Source organism: Cucurbita pepo, chromosome 12 (genome assembly GCF_057944985.1).
Source record: "Cucurbita pepo subsp. pepo isolate OVF chromosome 12, ASM5794498v1, whole genome shotgun sequence".
NCBI lineage: Eukaryota > Viridiplantae > Streptophyta > Magnoliopsida > Cucurbitales > Cucurbitaceae > Cucurbita > Cucurbita pepo.
Window position 1 is genome coordinate 15,231,711 of NC_141809.1, and position 19,582 is coordinate 15,251,292.

Here is a 19,582-nt window from a genome sequence, read left to right on the forward strand (position 1 = left end):
AAGAGGATAATAGCGTCTTCCAAAAAATGGTGTTATATCAAAATCCTCTTACGTGAAAACTTGAATACATAGTTGTGAAGTTTCGATTAGGAATGTTACATCATAAATAGTGCTTTCTCTTTCCCAACCACAAATTACTTAAAAAGAAAAAAAGAAAAAAGAAAAAAGAAATCAGATTACCAACCAATAGCTCTATAATCCTATTCTATTCAGCACAATGAATTAAAGCTGTTTTTCTACACAACATAACATTCACAAACTTTGTTACCTGATGAATGTTGCTATCAATGTCATGAACAATAAAGCCAAAATTGAATGAAATGGAACAGCACTGGATGTCACACCAGAGAACTTGAATCTCTCAGACTGATCCCTGCAGAAAACAAGAAATCAGAAACAATTTTGTTTTGTTTTTAATAATACGAAACAGATATTTTATCTATACAATGTCATATAAAAAAAACGGTGGAAACTCCGAGCTAATCGGAGTTGCATAAAAAGTCTTTCAATTATCCAAGAAAATCAACTATACTCTAATTTGAAAAAATAAGAGAAAGATTGACACTAAATGTAATAGTCGAAGTTCACCGCTAGCAGCTTTGGATTTTTCCTTCTAGACTTTCTCTAAAGGTTTTAAAACATGTCTGTTGGCGAGAGACTTTCTCTAAAGGTTTTAAAACACGTCCTCGCTGATGCACTGCCCGGTGTCTGGCTTTGATACCATTTGTAATAGCCCAAGCCCACCACTACATTTTTGGGCTTTCCTTTCTACGCTTCCCCACAAGGTTTTTAAAACGCGTCTATTAGGGAGATGTTTCCACACCGTTATAAAAAATGTTTCGTTCCCCTCTCCAACCGACGTGTGATCTCATCATGAACAAATTGTTTCTAAAAATCTATCCAAATGGTGGGAAGTGTTGTTGAAAGTGAATTGTTTTTTACAAGAACAGGATTTATTCTCAAGTACGGTTGTTTCTTTCGATTCATAACGACTAAAAAGTTGTAGTTTAAAGGATTTTTAAGATGTCATCTAATAGATTCTCTCTCAATCTAATAGAAAAGGATATGATATTACCAAAAAAACAAGAGCATGAGGCTAACAACTTACTTTTGCAAGGAAGAAAGCAGGCCACAATATATGGTATTATCAGGCATAGCTATCTCACTTTGGTCAACCTCCGGATTTAAAACACTCACGTAAAGTTCTTGTCCCAAATACCACGAGTCGAGATTTTCGGAACGGAGATTCCATATGCCAGCATTGTCGAGGGACACTAGAACTGCAGTCCAAGCTCCTGGAAAGACCTTGAACCACGAAACACGATATAAGTCCATGTTAGTAAAATCACTAAATGGACGATTTAGATATAAATGTAATATTTCAAGACGTCCATTTGATAAGGAGTTTTATAAAATAGCAATGATGTAACTTAAGCCCACCGCTAGCAGATATTGTCTTCTTTGAGCTTTCTCTTCTAGACTTTCAATCAAGGTTTCAAAAAGCGTCTACTAGGGAGAGGTTTCCACACGTTTATAAGAAATGTTTTGTTCTCCTCTCCAACCAACGCGGGATCTCACAGATGATAACTACATCTTTCTCCATGATCCATTATTTTTCCCTATCTTTTCTACTTCAGTGAGCTTGTTCAAGCCCCAGGCACAGGCTTCAAAGAAATTTTCTAAATTTTTGTTTCAAACCATTTCTGCTTTCTTGCCTCTATACAACAAATTAGATGGGCCAGTTACCTGTGTTGTGCAGCGGGCTACACCATCCCACTTATTGTAAGTCCCTCGGCTATTCTCAGTCCACACTCCAAAATCCATGCTGCAACATAAACAGGTTTCAAATAAATCTGAAGTCCTAAAAGTTAGCAAAAAGCATAGGATATTAAAATTCAATACTCACCCAACAACAAAAAATGCATAGCCATCCAAATGGTAGGTCTGAACAAATTTGTCGTTGTTTTGAAAAATAATTTCCATAAAACCTTTGAAAGTACCATTAATCAGAGACGTATCAAGTTTGGGAGGCCTATCCATCATTCGAGTTGGAAAATCGAGTTTGTAGACACCTGGGATGCGAAATTGTTGAGCTAGCTTAAGTGGAGTTGAAGGTGCGAAGTATGATAAGCCATTGAGGGTCCTTCGCCACTTCCCATTTATAAGCTCGGCTGGTCGGTTTAGTATCACATATACATCTGTGACAGTGATTTGACCATACTTGAAAGATCCCTGTGGGTTTGGGCGAGCAGCACCAGCAGAAACATTCCATCTAATCATGACAAGAATTGCAAATGTGAGATAACCATGTAAAATTGAGTTAAGAAATTGATAGCATTTCTATTTCTAGTCCTAAAGACAAAAGAACCAATTGACCATATCAATGAGGTTTGCATATTTTATTTTCTTTTAGCAGATCTGTATGAAATGGGAAAGATATCTTGTTCGCAAAAAGGATATGCAACTAACTACAACCTTATAGATCTTGCTTGATTCATTGAGAAAAATGTGTCCAATTCATTAGGAGGATCAGGAAGAGGACCTGAAGCAGGTCCCTGAGAATTGGAATAGTGCAGGATAGCCACTCCGTTAATTCCAGCTAGAGAGGATGAATTAAGAAATCTAGAACTGGCAACAATGTAGTAATCACTGCTAGCATTTTGGTCCATTGTGACCAAAAATGAGTATGACTGACCCACATGAATATCCATGTTTGCATAAGCCTGCTGAACCGTGTATGATCCTTCAGTCTCTACCAAAAGTAAGTTATGATTTTGTATTCTAAAATTCAAGCTCGTTGAGATACCAATATTGTGCACGCGGAGGCGATATGTTTTCCCTGGTTAAGATTAATTTCCAAAATTTAGTCATCAACTACTATACAAGACAAATGATAATTATGACAAGTGAAAGCTTTCATATACACAATTTGTACATACGTACAGATTAAATAATTGAAGATGGTCTATCGGTGCTATAACAAAGTGTCAAATCCTATGAAAAAAAAAAAGTTTCAAACTATATATTCTTTTGAAAATTTGAAGCCATAAGATTAAGATTTTCATGGAGTATAACAAAAATTCGAAAGGCCTGGTATCAAAACATCAAAGTAGAATAACGTAAATAATCGGTTTATAGTTCTTTTCAACTTAGAATCAGAGACAAAACAATGCCTTAACATGGCTTCCTATCCAAACAACTACGTTAGGATCCAGAGGGCGGATATTTTCCTAAGATAAAATAAGTTGGATATCTTAGGTAGATTTGTAGGCCATTTTGTTAATAAGTTGAATATCAGCTTCTATTAGTATTACTCAGAGTAGAGGTGTGAGATCCCACATCGGTTGAGGAGAAGAAGGGTCTAGGAACCTCTCCCTATTTAAAAACTTGGTTGGGGAGAGGAAGGTGTAGGAACCTCTCCCTATTTAAAAACTTTGAGGGGAAGTTCGAAAAGAGCCACAATTTTGGAGCAACATGATTGGGACTTGAATATATATTAGAAGCAGCCACCACATCCCCAATGTTAGTGCCTTGAGCGGAAGGAGGGACTTGAACCCTCAACCTCAGGCTCTACCGTTAAGCTATTTCCGCCACTACCGTTAAGCTATTTCCGCCAGCTAAGTAGTGCAATTCCTAAGCCCATAAGAATTTAATATAAGTTGGATATCTTATGTAGATTTGTTCCTGATGGTATCTTCAAAGGTCAACTATACTTTTATGTCCCTAGGACCCCAGTGGTTTGCCAAGTGTAAGAGCTCTAAAAAGATCGTGACCATACACTTCTGGAGTCTGCTATAAAAGAAATAATAATAGATATCATTTTCATACCAAAAAGTCAAGAATCCAATCACATATTAAAATAAAAATGCACCATACCAGGTTCAACATTTATTGTATGAAAAGGAATGCCATCAGAAACAAGAGCATTGTCAAAGCGAAAAGGGCCCGCTCCATTGATAAGGATACCATCAGGAACACCAAGGGGAATCCCATTCTCAACATTCTTCCTTAATTCCTATGTTTTTCAGTATCACCATCAAACATGAGATCAAGAAAGGTAAAGCAAAGTCAGATTAAAAGCTACTAGTCACCATCAGCAAAAGTAAGAACCAAATCATGCTTGAGACTGACCTTATGACTCTTTGTATACCAATCACTGATAAAGATTGTGATATCTTCATCTGGCACCGGAAAGGGCAATGGTATAACGTCTCTGTTATTTATGGTGATTCCTCCATACCCACCAGAAGCTCTCTGGAAGTTCAAGGAAGGGAAGTAAAAGAAACTCCCTATCTGATCTTTGACCTGAAACTGATATGTCCAGTTCCACCCAGCAGGGATTGGACAATTAGTCCCAGCAACACCATCTTGCCACGAATTTTTTCTGTGTTGTATACCATTCCTGAATTCAAAAATAAAAATAAAATCACAACTTTAATTGTAGCGGCTGAAACCGTTAGGGGGGAACCCACCGCTAGCGATATTGTCTTCTTTGGGCCCAAACCCACTGCTAGCAGATATTATCCTCTTGCTAGGGAGAGGTTTCCACACCCTTATAAGAATGCTTCGTTCTCCTCCGGATCTCACAATCTACCCCCTTCGAGGCCAGCGTCCTCGCTGGTACTCATTCCCTTCTCCAATCGATGTGGGACCCCACAATCCACCCCTTTCGGGGCCCAGCGTTCTTGCTGGCACATCGCCTCGTGTCCACCCCTTTCGGGGCCAGCGTTCTTGCTGGCACATCGCCTCGTGTCCACCTATTTCGGGGCCCAGCGTTCTTGCTGGCACATCGCCTCGTGTCCACCCCCTTCGGGGCTCAGCCTCCTCGCTGGCACGTCGTCTCGTGCCAAGCTCTGATATCATTTGTAACGGCTCAAGCCCACCACTAGCAGATATTGTCCTCTTTGAATTTTCCAATTCAGGCTTCCTTTCAAGGTTTTTAAAACGATAAAGAATACTTCGTTTTCCTCCCCAACGGACGTTAGTTAAGTCACTAAATTTTATGACAACCATACACTTTTTTCAATATCTTTAGTGGATATAGTTCATACCAAGTCAGAAGCAAAGGCTCATCAAGGTCATTTTTAACATTGACAACAACATTCCAGTTCGTAGTTACATTGAGCACAGGTCCAGGAAACTGTCCGTTAATCCCAATGACCTGCAAATAAAAAGTACATAAACATGAAGTCAGTAACAGAGACAGAAACAGAAAAGTTGAAGCAGAAACAGAAACAGAAATTGTCGGGAAAAACCCCATTTCTCCTTATGACTCTTCTTTTGGTTTCATCTAAACTCATCAATAGTTGTCCTTACCTATATACCATGATCTTCCATCTTCTTAGTCAATGAGAATTTTGGTCATAATCCAAACATTAGAACGGTAGGAACACATAATTTCCAATGTCACGGAATATTAGAACTAATCAATCCTTATAATAACATTTTTTTTCAAATTATAAACGTAATCCCTATTCTTCGAGACTAAATTTTAATTTGGTCCCTATAATTTTAAAACGTTAGTTAAACTCCTATAATTAGGCTTAGTTTTAATTTCATCCCAATTGTTAGATTAAGGCTCACAATTGTCCATGAACTGTCTCTCATCCACCTATTGGCTTTCGTTTTTTAACTCAGTTCTAAATTCTAATATAGTAAAACCAATCCAGTTAGCCAAATACACAATATCAATCTATTGCCACATAAATTATATATATACCACAATAGTAACGAGTTGTGAAGTTTGACTAAGACTATCAAATTGAAACTACATAATAACCAAATTTATGCATAACATCATCAGAATAATCAGTTCTACAGCTCCTTGGAAGCAATCTGAAAATTGCAGAAGAAAAAGAAGAGACGAAACCTTCTGTTTAACTCCAAGTGGAGAAGCAGATATGTAGGAGACAGTCCAATCGAAGAAGACGTAGGGATCACCTGCGAGAGCGGTTCTTTTGAGGCATAAGACAAGAAAGACAGCGAGGGGAAGTAAAAAGTGGAAGAAGCGAAGGCATGGCGGCATTGGGATTGAGAGCTCCTCTGGAAGATGGGAAGAAAGGCGCAGGGCGATGATCCAATGGCGATGGAAGAAGGAAGAACTGACAAATGCAGAGCGAGTGAATCATCTTCACATGGGGATTTGAGAAAGGAGGAGAGCACTGCGCGGGATGCCGACAGAGTTGCCAATTGGTTGATGGGTCCCAACCGCGTTGAAAAAGCTATCCACATTATAAAGATTCACTTCTCTTTCCTTATTTAAACATTTCGAGGTCCGACCATACTCTGACATTGTCCGCAACATCTAAATTTTTCATGACTGACTTGTTCGCTAGATTAGAACGAGTGTTATATTGTCGTTGTCACACTCCCACAAGAGCGCGAATGTGACAAGCGGAGATTATTATTTATATATATTATTTTTAAAAATTATGTTTATTTAAGATACATGTTACTTTAATAATTAAAATCTACCGATCACCGAACCTAACTCTATTTTCTGGTTTGTTAGTTTGGTTAGGTTAACCCGACCAAAAACCAATCTTTGATTCTTTTTTGTAAACAAGGAAAAAAAAAAAAAAAAAAAGGTAACAATCACACTTTTAATGGCAGCGAACTTGCGATTGTGCTGCACTCATTTTCCAACGACAAGTGAGCTAAGCCAATTCGTTCTTGCGTCGCCTACGGCCAAGCGACGTATGCTCGAGCCGCTGGTCTCGATTTTAAGAGAAGGTTTTAGAAAGCGAAGGCAGAGAGAGATTTTTAAAAGAGACGTTATATAAGCAAGCAAGACAAAAATAAAACAGCTTACTTATATAACATTCGGTAGGGAGAAGTTGACTCAGACCAGATAGATGACAAATCATTGAATCATTCCCGATAATAATTTCATTATGAATTTTAAATTTTTTTTATTTAATAGATATTTAAATTTTAAATTTTATATTTAATAAATTTTTCGTTTGTTGGTATTTTTTAAAATTTACTGATTTATTAGATAAGAGATTGAAAATTTCAAATCCCATTAAACATAAAATTTGATTTAATTTTAATATATCACTTAATTTCTTAAATTTGGAATGTGTGAGGAGCCTATTTTATTTAAAATAATAGAAAGATAACACAAATTTTAAATAATTAAAAAAATAATAATGTAGTCAAAATTACATTTGGGCTAAATCAGAAGGCCCAATTACTGGTCCCCAAAACTATGGACCACGCAGGCCCAGCCCAGCCCAAATTCTAGCACGTGCGCTTTAGTTATTTTTTATTTTTTATTTTTTTCCTACCTCAAACCCTATTTTAAGGAATATAGTAAAAATAGGTTATTTTATTAGTAATAGGGGCATTTTTGAAAAGAAAAAAAGGATTGAGGGTATTTTTGAAAAGAAAAAAAAGGATAAAGGGCATTTTTGAAAAGAGAAAAAAGGATAAAGGACCACTAGAAAAGGCATTAATTTAAGGGTCCCACAATGCTTAATTGTTAGGGTTTTTAAAGGGTTTGGCATCATCATCCATTGCTTGCCTCTTCACCAACCTTAAATCATTGATATTTTTGTTTAAGGTTGTCGTGGAGACTAAGGTTCATAATCTTCTATATTGTTTAATATATCTGTCATTTTTGTTATTTCGATTGATCTTATCAGGGTTCATATGCACAAATGAACAAAGCTCGTATTTAAATACGAACAGACTATCAAAGGTTGAAAAAGATCATATCGGAAATAAAAAAAGTCGGGATGAATTATAAGTAGATTGGATTCTGATAAATTAAATTTTTATTAATTATAACAAGTCTTTTTCGAGTTCCCGTAATTTTTATGTAATTAATTTAGAGCTGAATTAAAATGACACGAACTTATAAGATTATTATATATTCATTTTATATTTTTTTTATTTTGTCTTTTAGTAAAATTGGAAACAACCCAATATAAATAACAAAATAAACAATATAATAAAATGTTGGATTTTTTTTAAAAAAATCAGAAAAATAGTAATTATTATTTTTTGAAAAAAAAATAAGAACAAGATATTTATTCATTTTTTTCAATAAAAAATTTTGTTTCAATAACATTTTAAAAATCAAACATAAAAAAAAATGTGAATATTGAAAAATATAAATTTAATGAAAAAAAAAAACAATTTTAATTCAAAATTGATAAAACAATTTGTACTTTGTGCTCAATAATTTCAACAGTAGAATTAAAATCTTAAAAAAAAAAAAAAAAAAAAAAAAAAAAAACTTCACTAATATTAATTAAAATAAATTATTATAAAAATAAAAATTAACTAATTGAAAGAGAGAAAAAAAAAACAAGAAATAAACTTTTTAAAAATTATTATTGAAAATTTGTACGTAATAACTCTAATTTTTAGTGTAATTCAAAAAAATTCAAAGTTTGTTTTATTCCTTTTAAATAAATAAATATATATATATATATTCTGTATGTCGTGAAATAATTGGCTGGCAGAACTCAGAAAAAAACTGACGTGGATAAGGAATCTCTCGAGTTGCTCACCAAACCAGACGACAAAATCCCATTTTCTCGGGTCAACTTGGGTCGATTGGTCTAATTTTATTTTTTCAAATAATTATTTTTCCTTTCTTTTTTTAAAATATATTAATCAAACAATATAGACTAATTCGTGAATATAATAATCTCATGAATTAATTTTTAGAAAGGCCTTAAATAATATGCCTCTTCCTCTTAGAAAATGTGACGGATAACGACGGGTGGTCAAGGAACGAGCTTAGTCAAACGAACCCGATGGTTTTTCACTCAATTTAAGTGAATTTTCTAAATTTTTCTTGTTACTTTGTAAAGTTTTTAGAGAATAATAAAATGATTTAAATGGTAAATTTTAAATAGAATATTGACAGTGCTTTTGTTAAAAATTCATAAATATTATGTAACACGACTCATGGTCGAGATTCGAATCATGATTCAAAATTCTGAGTAAGGATCGTTACAAGCGGTATCATAACGGTATCTCTTTCAGGAAGATTTGGTTTCAAGACAAACCGAGGCAGAAGCTAGTGAGCATGTAACACTTGAGTAAATGAGGGATATGTAAATGAACTGAGACCATATGCAAATGAGAGTGATCGTGAGAATAAGACAACTTAGGAATTTCATGGTTAATCATACTTTAATTAAAGTAAGTAACGTAGGAACGTTGTGGGATAATGTCAGTGCCATCAGGTGCCAAAAAAAGAAAAATGTTAGGTCGAATAGATACGTGTCGAACCTTGATTGGAGGCTTAAATGGCTAACTCATTTCATGCTCTATTGGTGACTTAAGCCAAAGTGTCCACTTGGACTCGAATTGTCTCCCACCAACCACTTCTCTCTTAAATCATTTTTTTTAAACCTTTATGATGATCTCTTAGCGTCAAAGCTTCGAACGACTTACTTTTTAAATAATTAAATCCCTATATTCTATACTCTATTAATTCACATTTTATTTAAATCTTAAAATTTAAAATTTACGGTAACACATAAAAAAAATAATTAAATAAAAAAGAACAAATAATTTACGAGACTATATTTTAATCGTTAATATTTTATAATATTTTATTTAAATTAATTTACTAAATTCCATAATTTATTTATTTATTAATTTTTTAATATTACGTTAATATTACGTTAATATTTAATTTTTAGAGTTCGAGGATCTCTTATTTAGTATTTATTTTGTAAGTAGGTTAACCGACCCGAGCAATAATGGCTGTATCTAATAACTATTTTTATATATATATATTTTTAAATATAGTATTTTTTTTTGGTAGGTGACATATTAAATTAGGCATAAAAAACGTGTGTAACCAAAAAAAATCATACATTTTCAAGATATTTTATAAATAATTTTCTTAAAAATAAAAATAGCAATGAAAAAAATGGCGCTGAGACGTTGGGTATAAAAACGAACCAATGGCGTCACAAATTCCTTGCAACTGCAGACCAATCAAAACTCGCTTCAAATTTGGAGCTCCAGATTCGACGGCCATGGCGAAGACAAGGAGCTCATCACGTCCTCCCTTTCTCTCGGCCGTTTCAATCATTTTCTTCTATTTCTTTCTATTGGCCAATTCCGCACTCATTTCGGAGCTCCCTGGTTTCTCCGGCTCTTTCCCTTCCAAGCACTACTCCGGGTGCGGATTTTTGATTTACAGTTATTTTGATGATTTGTTTTTGTTTCTGGAGATTTTTGGCTTTGAATTTGAATGTTATCGGTGTGGATTTTGAAGGTATGTGGAGATCGACGAAAAGCACGGTAGGAATCTGTTCTACTACTTCGTTGAATCGGAGAGGAATCCGATTGAAGATCCGGTGGTTCTGTGGCTGAATGGCGGCCCTGGATGCTCTAGTTTCGATGGTTTCGTTTATGAACACGGTAGGGTTCTTGATCTTCTTCTTTGATTTCCGTCCTCTAACTGACATTTGTTAAAATTTCTCTGCTCTGTTTTGTTTGTGATTCGTCAATTCCTTTCTGTTTTCTTCTTTCTTTCCTTAAATGATTGTGATGAGTTGAATGCATTTGAAACTGCGATTGAAACGGATACGAACCGCTTGCTGTGTTCTTTTGAAGTTATTACCCATTTTGATTGTTCATCCTTTGCGTTTGAGGCCAAATAACTAAAATTCTTAATATTATTAAAAATCTCAATGAAATAATATTGTTTTTATTAACTTTTTTGAAACTGATAGATATAATAAATGAGGTTTGTTATAAAATTTCCACTTAATTACTTTCCAAGAGAAAAAAAAAGGGAAATAATCTTTTGTCCAAATATGTCAATAAAGCAATAACTTTTATTCACAAATTTTACTAATATTTTTTTTTGAAGGACCTAAATGATAATTTCTAATAAATTAGAGGTAAATTTTGAAAATTATAAAAGTATTATATATATATATATATATATGATAAAAAGAAAAAAAAACTATATTTTAAATTATTTTTGTTATCACAAATTAAAAAATGTTAAGAAAAAAAAAATTCACACTTTCTTATTTTATTTTATTTTTATTGTTCTTTTCAATTTTGGGTATTTAGAGACGTAAATTTTTTCTATCACTCTTACTATTTTATACTATTATTAATTTATTACGCAAAAGCTTTAATAGAAAGATTACTTTATCTTTAATATTTTTAAGCACTAAAAAATTTATTTTCAATACTTAATTAATGTTAGAGGTTAAAACTCTAAAAAAAAAGTGTTAGTTTTTAGCTTTCTCTTAATTGTATGGCCATTTTTAAGCAATCATTTCTCTGTTTTGTTCGTCTTGTGAAGGGCCATTTAACTTTGAAGCAGCAAATACATCGGACGGCCTTCCAAAACTTCATCTTAATCCATACAGCTGGTCGAAGGTTTGATTTGATTCGATTTTTCTTCTTTTTGTAGAACAGTTTTTGGTCGAAGTTTGATAGCTAGAAACACAAATCTCCACAATCATATGATATTGTTCACGATTTTGGTTTTTCCGAAAGGCCTTAATTCCTTACTTATAAACTCATGATCATTCCCTTAATTAGTGAACGTGGGACTTCCTTCCATACGATATCAACATTGGTTTTATTCAAATTTTCTTGTTTTTGTAGAACCGTTTTTGTTTCTTCAGTTGGATTAAAAAATAATCTCCCAATTGTTTGTTTTTCTGATTCAGGTGTCCAACATCATATACTTGGATTCGCCGGCTGGAGTTGGTTTATCTTATTCAAAAGATGAATCGGATTATAATACTGGTGACGTGAAGACTGCTCTTGATTCACATAGATTTCTCCTTCAGGTATGAGTTCGTTTGGTAATGTTTATTATGTTAACATTTTGAGTCGTCTTATGATAAAATATACTGATGTGCTTTCTACATTCTTCTGTTGCTTCATTGGGCAGTGGTTTAAGTTGTTCCCGCAGTTCCTGCCTAACCACTTTTACATTGCTGGAGAGTCATATGCAGGAGTATATGTGCCAACTCTTGCCACCGAAGTCGTTAAAGGTAATTCTTTTTTGGGGTTTTCGTGCTTTCTTCTTCAAAATTAACATACGAATTTTTTGTTTTTTCAGGACTTGAGACTGGTGTAAAGCCCACTCTGAACTTCAAGGTGCACTATTTGGTTTATGGTTGTTTTTTAAAAAAATTAAGGATCCAACAAAGAATAAAACTGTATTTCACATTTGTTGGCAAGTTTATTGGCTTAATGTTTAAGAACTAAGCTAGTCTGGATTATTGTTGTCAAAAACAAGCGTGCCAAATAAGAAATGGATGATGAACCAAACATAGCATTTAACTTTTTGTTCAATTATCAATTTAGTCTCCATGGTTTAAAAAGTTTAATTATTGTTTTGGTTTGAATTTCTGAAACGTTCTTGTTGTTATCTTTATAGTTTTTTTACATGGCACGTTTTCTTTAGACGCTGGGGAGAACTAATGAGCTAACATTTAGAGTAAGATAGGTGTGGAGGTTAAATGACCTTACTCTAAGGAGATCAAGTGGGAAAGTTCATTAAAAGAGCGGGTTTAGGGATTGGAGTTTTTAAGATTGTGCACCACCTGTTTATGCACTACTGATTTTTATGAAACCTACTTGATTTTTCTCTATTTGTTTCAAGTTTAAAATCCTATATTGTTCGACCAGAATGCCTAATCGTATCTCTCCACCATGTCTAAATAAAACATGTCACGTAAGAAAACTACTAAGATTTGGTAAAAATGAAGATATTTTAGGATTAACCAAACTATATGCATTCAAATCAAGCTAAAACGTTAGGATTAACCAAACGAGTCACTTGTTTTGCAGGGTTACTTGGTTGGAAATGGAGTTGCAGATGATGTGTTTGATGGAAATGCTCTTGTTCCATTTGCACATGGGATGGGGCTGATCTCTGATGAGCTATTTCAGGTGGGTTGATTCCTTAGTTTAAAGTGTAGCTCATTCTCTGACTAATTGCTGATCCTCTGCCTTTTCAAGGTTGGTCTTGCACCATCCTTGCAATCATATGTTATTTGACTTTCCAAACTTGACCCATATTCAGGAAGTTGAAAATACATGTAAAGGAAACTACTATGAACCCACTGACATGGCCTGTGAGGACAAGCTTTCCAGAGTTGACGAGGTGATGAAAGCTGGTTTTGAAACTTAAATCATTTATTAGAGCGAGAGAATTGGATGGTGATATTCAACTCACCTAAGAATATGTCATTTATCTCAGTTGGTTGATGGCTTAAACGTATACAACATTTTGGAACCTTGCTACCATGCCCCTGAGAAGATAAGGACTAAAAATATCGAGTTGCCGAGCAGCTTCCGATTGCTTGGCGAGACCGAGAGGCCGCTTGCTGTGAGGAAGAGGATGTTTGGTCGAGCCTGGCCTCTTAGAGCTCCTGTCAGAGCTGGCATTGTTCCAAGTTGGTCCCAACTTCTTGGTGACACCGAAGTTCCATGCACTGTAAGTTCAGTTCCTTGTTTTTTTTTGGATTTTGATGGTACCTCCATCGTGTTTGCTATAGTTTATGGTTTCTGTGCTTCGATTTGTGAGAAAAGGGTAAAACCCCATTTCTTTATGGGGAACCTTCTTCAATGCCATCCTGAGCTGAACCATTACCTTCCATTTGTTTGTGCTTGTCAAAATATATTTAACTTTTCAGCTTCGTTCTGGAGTTTCCTTGACATTAATAGTTAGAGGCAGTGTTTACTGGTCCAAAATCATTTACTTCCAAATGCACCAAATAAATTGTTTGTTTGGGTGTTAAATTTATTTACACTTATTGCCTCCTAACATTTATGTATTGTGTAAAGAATGACGAAGTTGCAACAGCATGGTTGAACAATGAAGCAGTGAGGAAAGCAATCCATGCTGACAAGGTAAGGTTATCAGTACTCACTATATTTATATGCCCTTAATTCTTAGACCTTACTTTTTATGTTTTTATCAATGGCAATAGAGTTTGGCAGGCAACTGGGAGCTATGTACTGATAAACTTAACTTTGACCACGATGCTGGGAGCATGATTCCCTTCCACAAAAACCTTACCTTGAAAGGATATCGAGCTCTTATTTTCAGGTACCATTCATTACTCTGTTTTATTGTTGGAGGGTACTTAATTTTCGTCATCATATTGGCATTTTCATGCATATTTCTATATCATTCGTAAAAAGGATAGCATGATATTGTCCACTTTGAGCATAAGCTCTCGTGATTTTATTTTTGGTTTCTCCAAAACGTCTCGTACAAATGGAGATGTATTTCTTACTTATAAACCCATGATCAACCCCTTAATTAGTCGACGTGGAACTCCTCTTCCAACAGTCCTCAACATCGACATTGCGTTATTATATTGTAAATATTCTTAATGTGGACATATTATCAACGATCAGAATTTAGAACAGTTTGTACATGGTTTTAATACAAATGGCACAAAATAAGTGGAGAGGCCATCAAATGAAATTGGATGTTTCCAACTATCTGGTCATAACACCACCTCAAGTGACTGTTGTGTTTTGATCTTTTGAAGCTGACTTGCATATTCGTTTTTTCTGGTAGCGGCGATCATGATATGTGTGTTCCATTCACTGGGAGCGAAGCTTGGGTTCGATCACTTGGATACAAGGTCATCGATGAATGGAGGCCATGGACGTCGAACGAACAAGTTGTCGGGTACTTTCGTCATTCCATTTCCTTGTTTTCTGGTTTGTGTTGTTCAATGTGTTCGTGTTTATTAACTAGATATGCAAAATATGATAAATAAGCATGTAAAAAGTTAATGTAATTATAGATTGGAGCTAAACGGTAATAATTTAACCGTTGAGTTACTTTTTGAATGGCAGGTACTTACGAAGCTACGAGAACAACCTAATCTTTCTTACCATTAAGGCAAGTGATGATGTAGTTTTTTTATTTATAATAAGTGATGTTTTTTTGGACTTTGATGATAATTTGTACGTTGGTATTGTTGCAGGGATCTGGACATACTGTACCTGAATACAAACCACGTGAAGCTTTAGATTTTTACAGTCGATTTTTGGGTGGAGAAGCAATATGATAAGAGGTAGAGATTGTTGCAGTTGAATCCTACTATGTTGAAAATGATAAATAATGGCAACACAATATTATTAGTGCTTGCTATATGCATTATCCTATGTAGCTACTACCTATGCACTTTCAATGAAGCTATGTTAGAGCTAAGGTGATCCTATTTTTATGAAAAGGCATTAGTCAAAATCACAAACCACCTATTACCCTACTATAGTTATAGATATGTGTTCATTGCACCTGAAAAAAAGATATTTTTCGTTAAAGAACACTTTTTTAATAGTCATTCGCAATTAGTTCGTCTTCGGTTGAATAAGATTATTGAAAAATTATTAAGTATGACCATCACTGTAACGGTCCAAGCCTACCGCTAGCAGATATTGTCCTCTTTTGATATTCTCTTTCGGGGCTTCCCCTCAAGGCTTTAAAACACGTATGCTAGGAGAAGGTTTCCACACCCTTATAAAGGGTATTTTGTTCTCCTCCCCAATCAATGTGGGACATCACAATCCACCCCCTTCAGGAGGGAACAATCTCCTCGTTAACACATAGTCTGGTGTTTGGCTCTGATACCATTTGTAACAACCCAAGCCTACCGCTGGCAGATATCGTCCTCTTTGGGCTTTTCTTTTTGGGCTTCTCCTTAAGGCTTTACAACGCGTCTACTAAGGGAAGGTTTCCACACCCTTATAAAGGGTGTTTTGTTCTCCTCCCAACCAATGTGGAACATCTATGTTTGCTTCTCAATACGCAAAAAGTGGCCTTTAATAGAAATATTGAATCTTCCAAATGTAAGGTAATATCATGTTCATAAGAATCTACTTAGTGTACAACACTACTAATACTATGAAGGTCCCCATCTAAATCCTCAAAACAAAAAGGTTCCCAAATTCTTCTTCAACTCACCTAATAAGATATCACAACCCAAGGGGAACTCACATGTCACATCTTCAATTGCAAAATATTTAGCATACTCAGACAACATATCTGTAAGTAACATATCTTCCTGCAGTCTCACTTGGTCTGATGATCTTCACGACTTGTCCACGCTTTAGCCCGTAATATCTTGCAACTGGGTCGGTCACCTGTATGCGTGGTAGCTAACACAAAGAATGGAAAAATCATATAAGATTCTTATTCATTTTGCAACAGAAATACAAACGCATATCAACACTAATGAATAGATAGTAGACAATATGGCACAGCATGACAAACGTCTCTATAGTTCGGATTGTGATTAGTACACAATGCGGGTATGGAGTAATGCCCCAATACCTTGGTTACTAAAAAGAACAAAAAAGACGACATAAAGATAGTTCTCTAGAAATGGTATATAGGGCCAAACCGAAAAATAAAACACTGTCGAGAATTCTTCGTTGCTAGGAAAACTACATGGAGCACATGCACACGACAAGCTACAAAGTACAGGTTGCAAGTCGCAGCATGCTAGTGACCCCTAATGGAACACTACATGGAGCACATGCACACGACAAGCTACAAAAATACGGGTTGCAAGTCGCAGCATGCTAGTGACCCCTAATGGAACACAAGAAAAAGCAAAATTCCACTATATAAGATTGGGCAATTTGAACATAGAACCACGAAGAAATCGAGTCGCTAGTCGCTCGTTGAGATAAGATTGGAGGAGTTCAATGATGAATTCACCTTATCCCTAGTTTCTTGCTACAGACATGGGAACCAAAGTGGTATCGAGAATGCGTGAGCATATCACGTTTCAATATAGATCTCGAGATGCATTCTCACAATGTTATATTTTCTGAAGAACTAAAGCTAACCTGTGTTTCTTTCACAGTATATCTCTCCAGTAGTGTTTTTTTCTCTTCATTGGTAAGTAACTGGTGCTCGGGAACAAGAACGTGATCTTTGACATTAACAAGCAATTCCGCTTCCTGCATCCACAAATAAAGAGAAGAACAAGAACAAAAATTTTATATTTTAGGTAAACGAAGAAAAAATAAGAGCAATTAAACAACTGCCTTGGCCATAAAATACTCCATAAAATATTTTCACCTGGAAAACTTCCAAGTGGAATTTGGAAGATATTTCACTTATACAGGTACGAGCGAAAGGGGTCAAATTCTGTTGAACAACCAATATCGCTCTAAAAACATTCTCCGTTTTCATGCGGTTGGTATATGTTTTCATTGTCTTGACACCAACCTTCTGTTCTTCCGGGAAGAAAACGTATATCTATACAGAAAAGAGTCACGATATGAGGACGTAAACAAATAGGAGAAATTAACGAGAAACTCGTAGCTCCTTAAACTTAACTTTAGTAACTATGAAAAATACTGTTGAATGAAAGTCCCACATCGGCTAATTTAGGGAATGATCGTGCGTTTATAATCAAGGAATACTATCTCCATTGATATCAGGCCTTTTAGGGAAGCCCAAAGGAAAGCCATGAGAGCTTATGCTCAAAGTAGATTTTATCATACCACTGTGGAGAGTCGTGTTCGTCTAACATGGTATCAGAGTCATGCCCTAAACTTGGCCATGTCATGTCCAACAAAGTATTGTGAGCCTCGAAGACATAGTAAAAAATGACTAAGACTCCAAAAGAAAAGGAGTCGAGCCTCGATTAAGGGGAGACGTACTTTGTTCGAAGAGAGGAGTTGGATGAAAGTCGCACATCGGCTAATTTAGGGAATGATCGTGGGTTTATAATCAAGGAATACTATCTCTATTGGTATGAAGCCTTTTGGGGAACCAAAGGAAAGCCATGAGAGCTTATGCTCAAAATGGGCAATATCATACCATTGTGGAGAGTCGTGTTCATCTAACAAATACTAATCAAATATTCCCTTTTTTGAGACAATACCTGATCAGAGCTATCATTTCTCTTAGCTTTATTAATAACAATATCTTCTCTTTTCATGCTTTCACCATATTTATGCTTAAATTGCTCTCTTGACATGTCGATCTCAAAGTCTCCGACAAAATAACCTCGGTCTTTTAGCATTTGTAGAACAGTTTTTCGAATTCTGAAAAGCCTGGTGATTTCCTCCTCTGATAGCACCATCTTGTTTGTGGCTAATTCATTGTCAAACAATTCAATACTCAGTAACTATACTCCAAATAGGTATGCAAAGAATATATAATACAAATTCTAAATGAGTCAGAATTCATTTATATAAACACCAATATGATTGATTATGTTCCATAATCTCAAAACTAATACAAGATATAGCACATAGAACACACCATGGATACAATAAACAACAATTTTCAGAAATTCAAAACAAGTTGGAGACATTAATATGATCGATGCAAGAAGAAGACAACGAATAGAATATGCTATAAATTTCTCGTGGTAGTTCGAAAGGGTGAAAAGTTTCATTGCGAAGTTGAACGCCTTGAGGATTATGGAACTTGAAAATTTCTAACAGTACTACCGAGTAATTGGTGGAATGTCAGGTGGTTACTCAAAAAAGGATGAAGCTATTGCTCCTTTCTTTCATCCGCAAGTTCTAATTTGAGTTTCTCTAGTTAGGAAAAAGACATAGATAGATATTGAGACCATACCAGTAACAACGAGAAATCTGTGCAAGCCGCTAGGAGTGACACGGCAGCAGAAAGCACGGAAGAAAGACAGCGGCGACGGCGGAGACACTGAGCTGCTGAAAAGGAGGAGGAGCCGGCACGGAAGAAAGACAGCGGCGACGGCGGAGACACTGAGCTGCTAAAAAGGAGGAGGAGCCGGCGTGAAGAAGAAGAAGATGAGCGACAAAAGGAGGAGGAACCGCCGCGAAGAAGGGTTTAGGGCTTTCTGTTTAATTTATTCTTATTTTATCCTTCCTGATTTGCATTTTTTAAATAATACGTTTTTATTACTAAACAAAATTTATAAATTATTTTAAAAATATTATCTCTCTCTTTCAAAAATTTTAATATTAAAATTCTAAATTTTTGAATGTTTATTAAAAACAAAAGTAATATTCTAACTTTTAAAAAATTATAGATATTTTAAAATCTCACTTAAATTTCCTTTTTTAATTAGCCAATTTTTTCATTTAAAAAAAAAAAAAAAATACTTATCCACTCCATTTTCCACCCCTGTCAAAGATCAACCCACGTGTCGGTTCTCCTATACAATTATCACGTGTCGGTTCTCCTATACAATTATCGTATGCCACCCGATAAAGTAATTGAAAGTTTAGAAAATTTTGTTTCATCCCGTAGGTCTCAGGGTCCCACGGGGACTCGACACCAATAGAGTAAGAAAATTTTTATTTCAATGGGGAATGAGAGCAGTAACCCAACGAATTTTTTTTATCGACTAAACGAGAACAAGATCAAATAATGCATTCCCTATCGCAACTTCCTTTGTTGGCCCTAATAATTATTATTATTATTAAGGGACTAATAAAATACTTTAGGTTTTGAAAAAGTTAAAAAGGACTTATTTTTAAATTTATTGAAAATACAAGAACCAACTTTGGAGCATTCAAAATTATCTGAACATAAACCATTCCTGAAGTTGGGTTAGGTTATTATTTGAACTGTGCTGTGCTTTCTATTCAAAGC

The 19,582-nt window shown here is 35.0% G+C and overlaps 3 protein-coding genes across 3 annotated transcripts; 1 reads left to right on the forward strand and 2 right to left on the reverse strand.

The window, feature by feature from the left end:
- Positions 1 to 15: 15 nt before the first annotated feature.
- On the reverse strand, positions 16 to 6,204 carry SKS3 (SKU5 similar 3). The gene is made up of 9 exons (XM_023691671.2): positions 5,870 to 6,204; positions 5,052 to 5,161; positions 4,132 to 4,402; positions 3,877 to 4,015; positions 2,476 to 2,839; positions 1,907 to 2,272; positions 1,747 to 1,825; positions 1,109 to 1,305; positions 16 to 373 (listed from the first exon to the last, which is right to left on the reverse strand). Exons 1-9 carry the CDS (start codon positions 6,023 to 6,025, stop codon positions 265 to 267), a joined length of 1,791 nt encoding a protein of 596 aa, XP_023547439.2. The 5' UTR covers positions 6,026 to 6,204; the 3' UTR covers positions 16 to 264.
- Positions 6,205 to 9,930: 3,726 nt separating this feature from the next.
- LOC111807625 (serine carboxypeptidase-like 20) lies at positions 9,931 to 15,187 on the forward strand. The gene is made up of 14 exons (XM_023693428.2): positions 9,931 to 10,153; positions 10,250 to 10,395; positions 11,297 to 11,373; positions 11,670 to 11,792; positions 11,897 to 11,999; positions 12,068 to 12,105; positions 12,802 to 12,903; positions 13,037 to 13,117; positions 13,214 to 13,450; positions 13,801 to 13,866; positions 13,947 to 14,065; positions 14,546 to 14,659; positions 14,830 to 14,875; positions 14,961 to 15,187. Exons 1-14 carry the CDS (start codon positions 9,933 to 9,935, stop codon positions 15,042 to 15,044), a joined length of 1,557 nt encoding a protein of 518 aa, XP_023549196.2. The 5' UTR covers positions 9,931 to 9,932; the 3' UTR covers positions 15,045 to 15,187.
- Positions 15,188 to 15,781: 594 nt separating this feature from the next.
- On the reverse strand, positions 15,782 to 18,832 carry LOC111806439 (DNA-directed RNA polymerases II and IV subunit 5A). Its single transcript, XM_023691751.2, has 5 exons — positions 18,581 to 18,832; positions 17,877 to 18,088; positions 17,066 to 17,245; positions 16,831 to 16,944; positions 15,782 to 16,134 (listed from the first exon to the last, which is right to left on the reverse strand). The coding sequence occupies exons 2-5, from the start codon at positions 18,075 to 18,077 to the stop codon at positions 16,009 to 16,011; spliced, it is 621 nt and encodes a 206-aa protein (XP_023547519.1). The 5' UTR covers positions 18,078 to 18,088; positions 18,581 to 18,832; the 3' UTR covers positions 15,782 to 16,008.
- Positions 18,833 to 19,582: the final 750 nt, after the last annotated feature.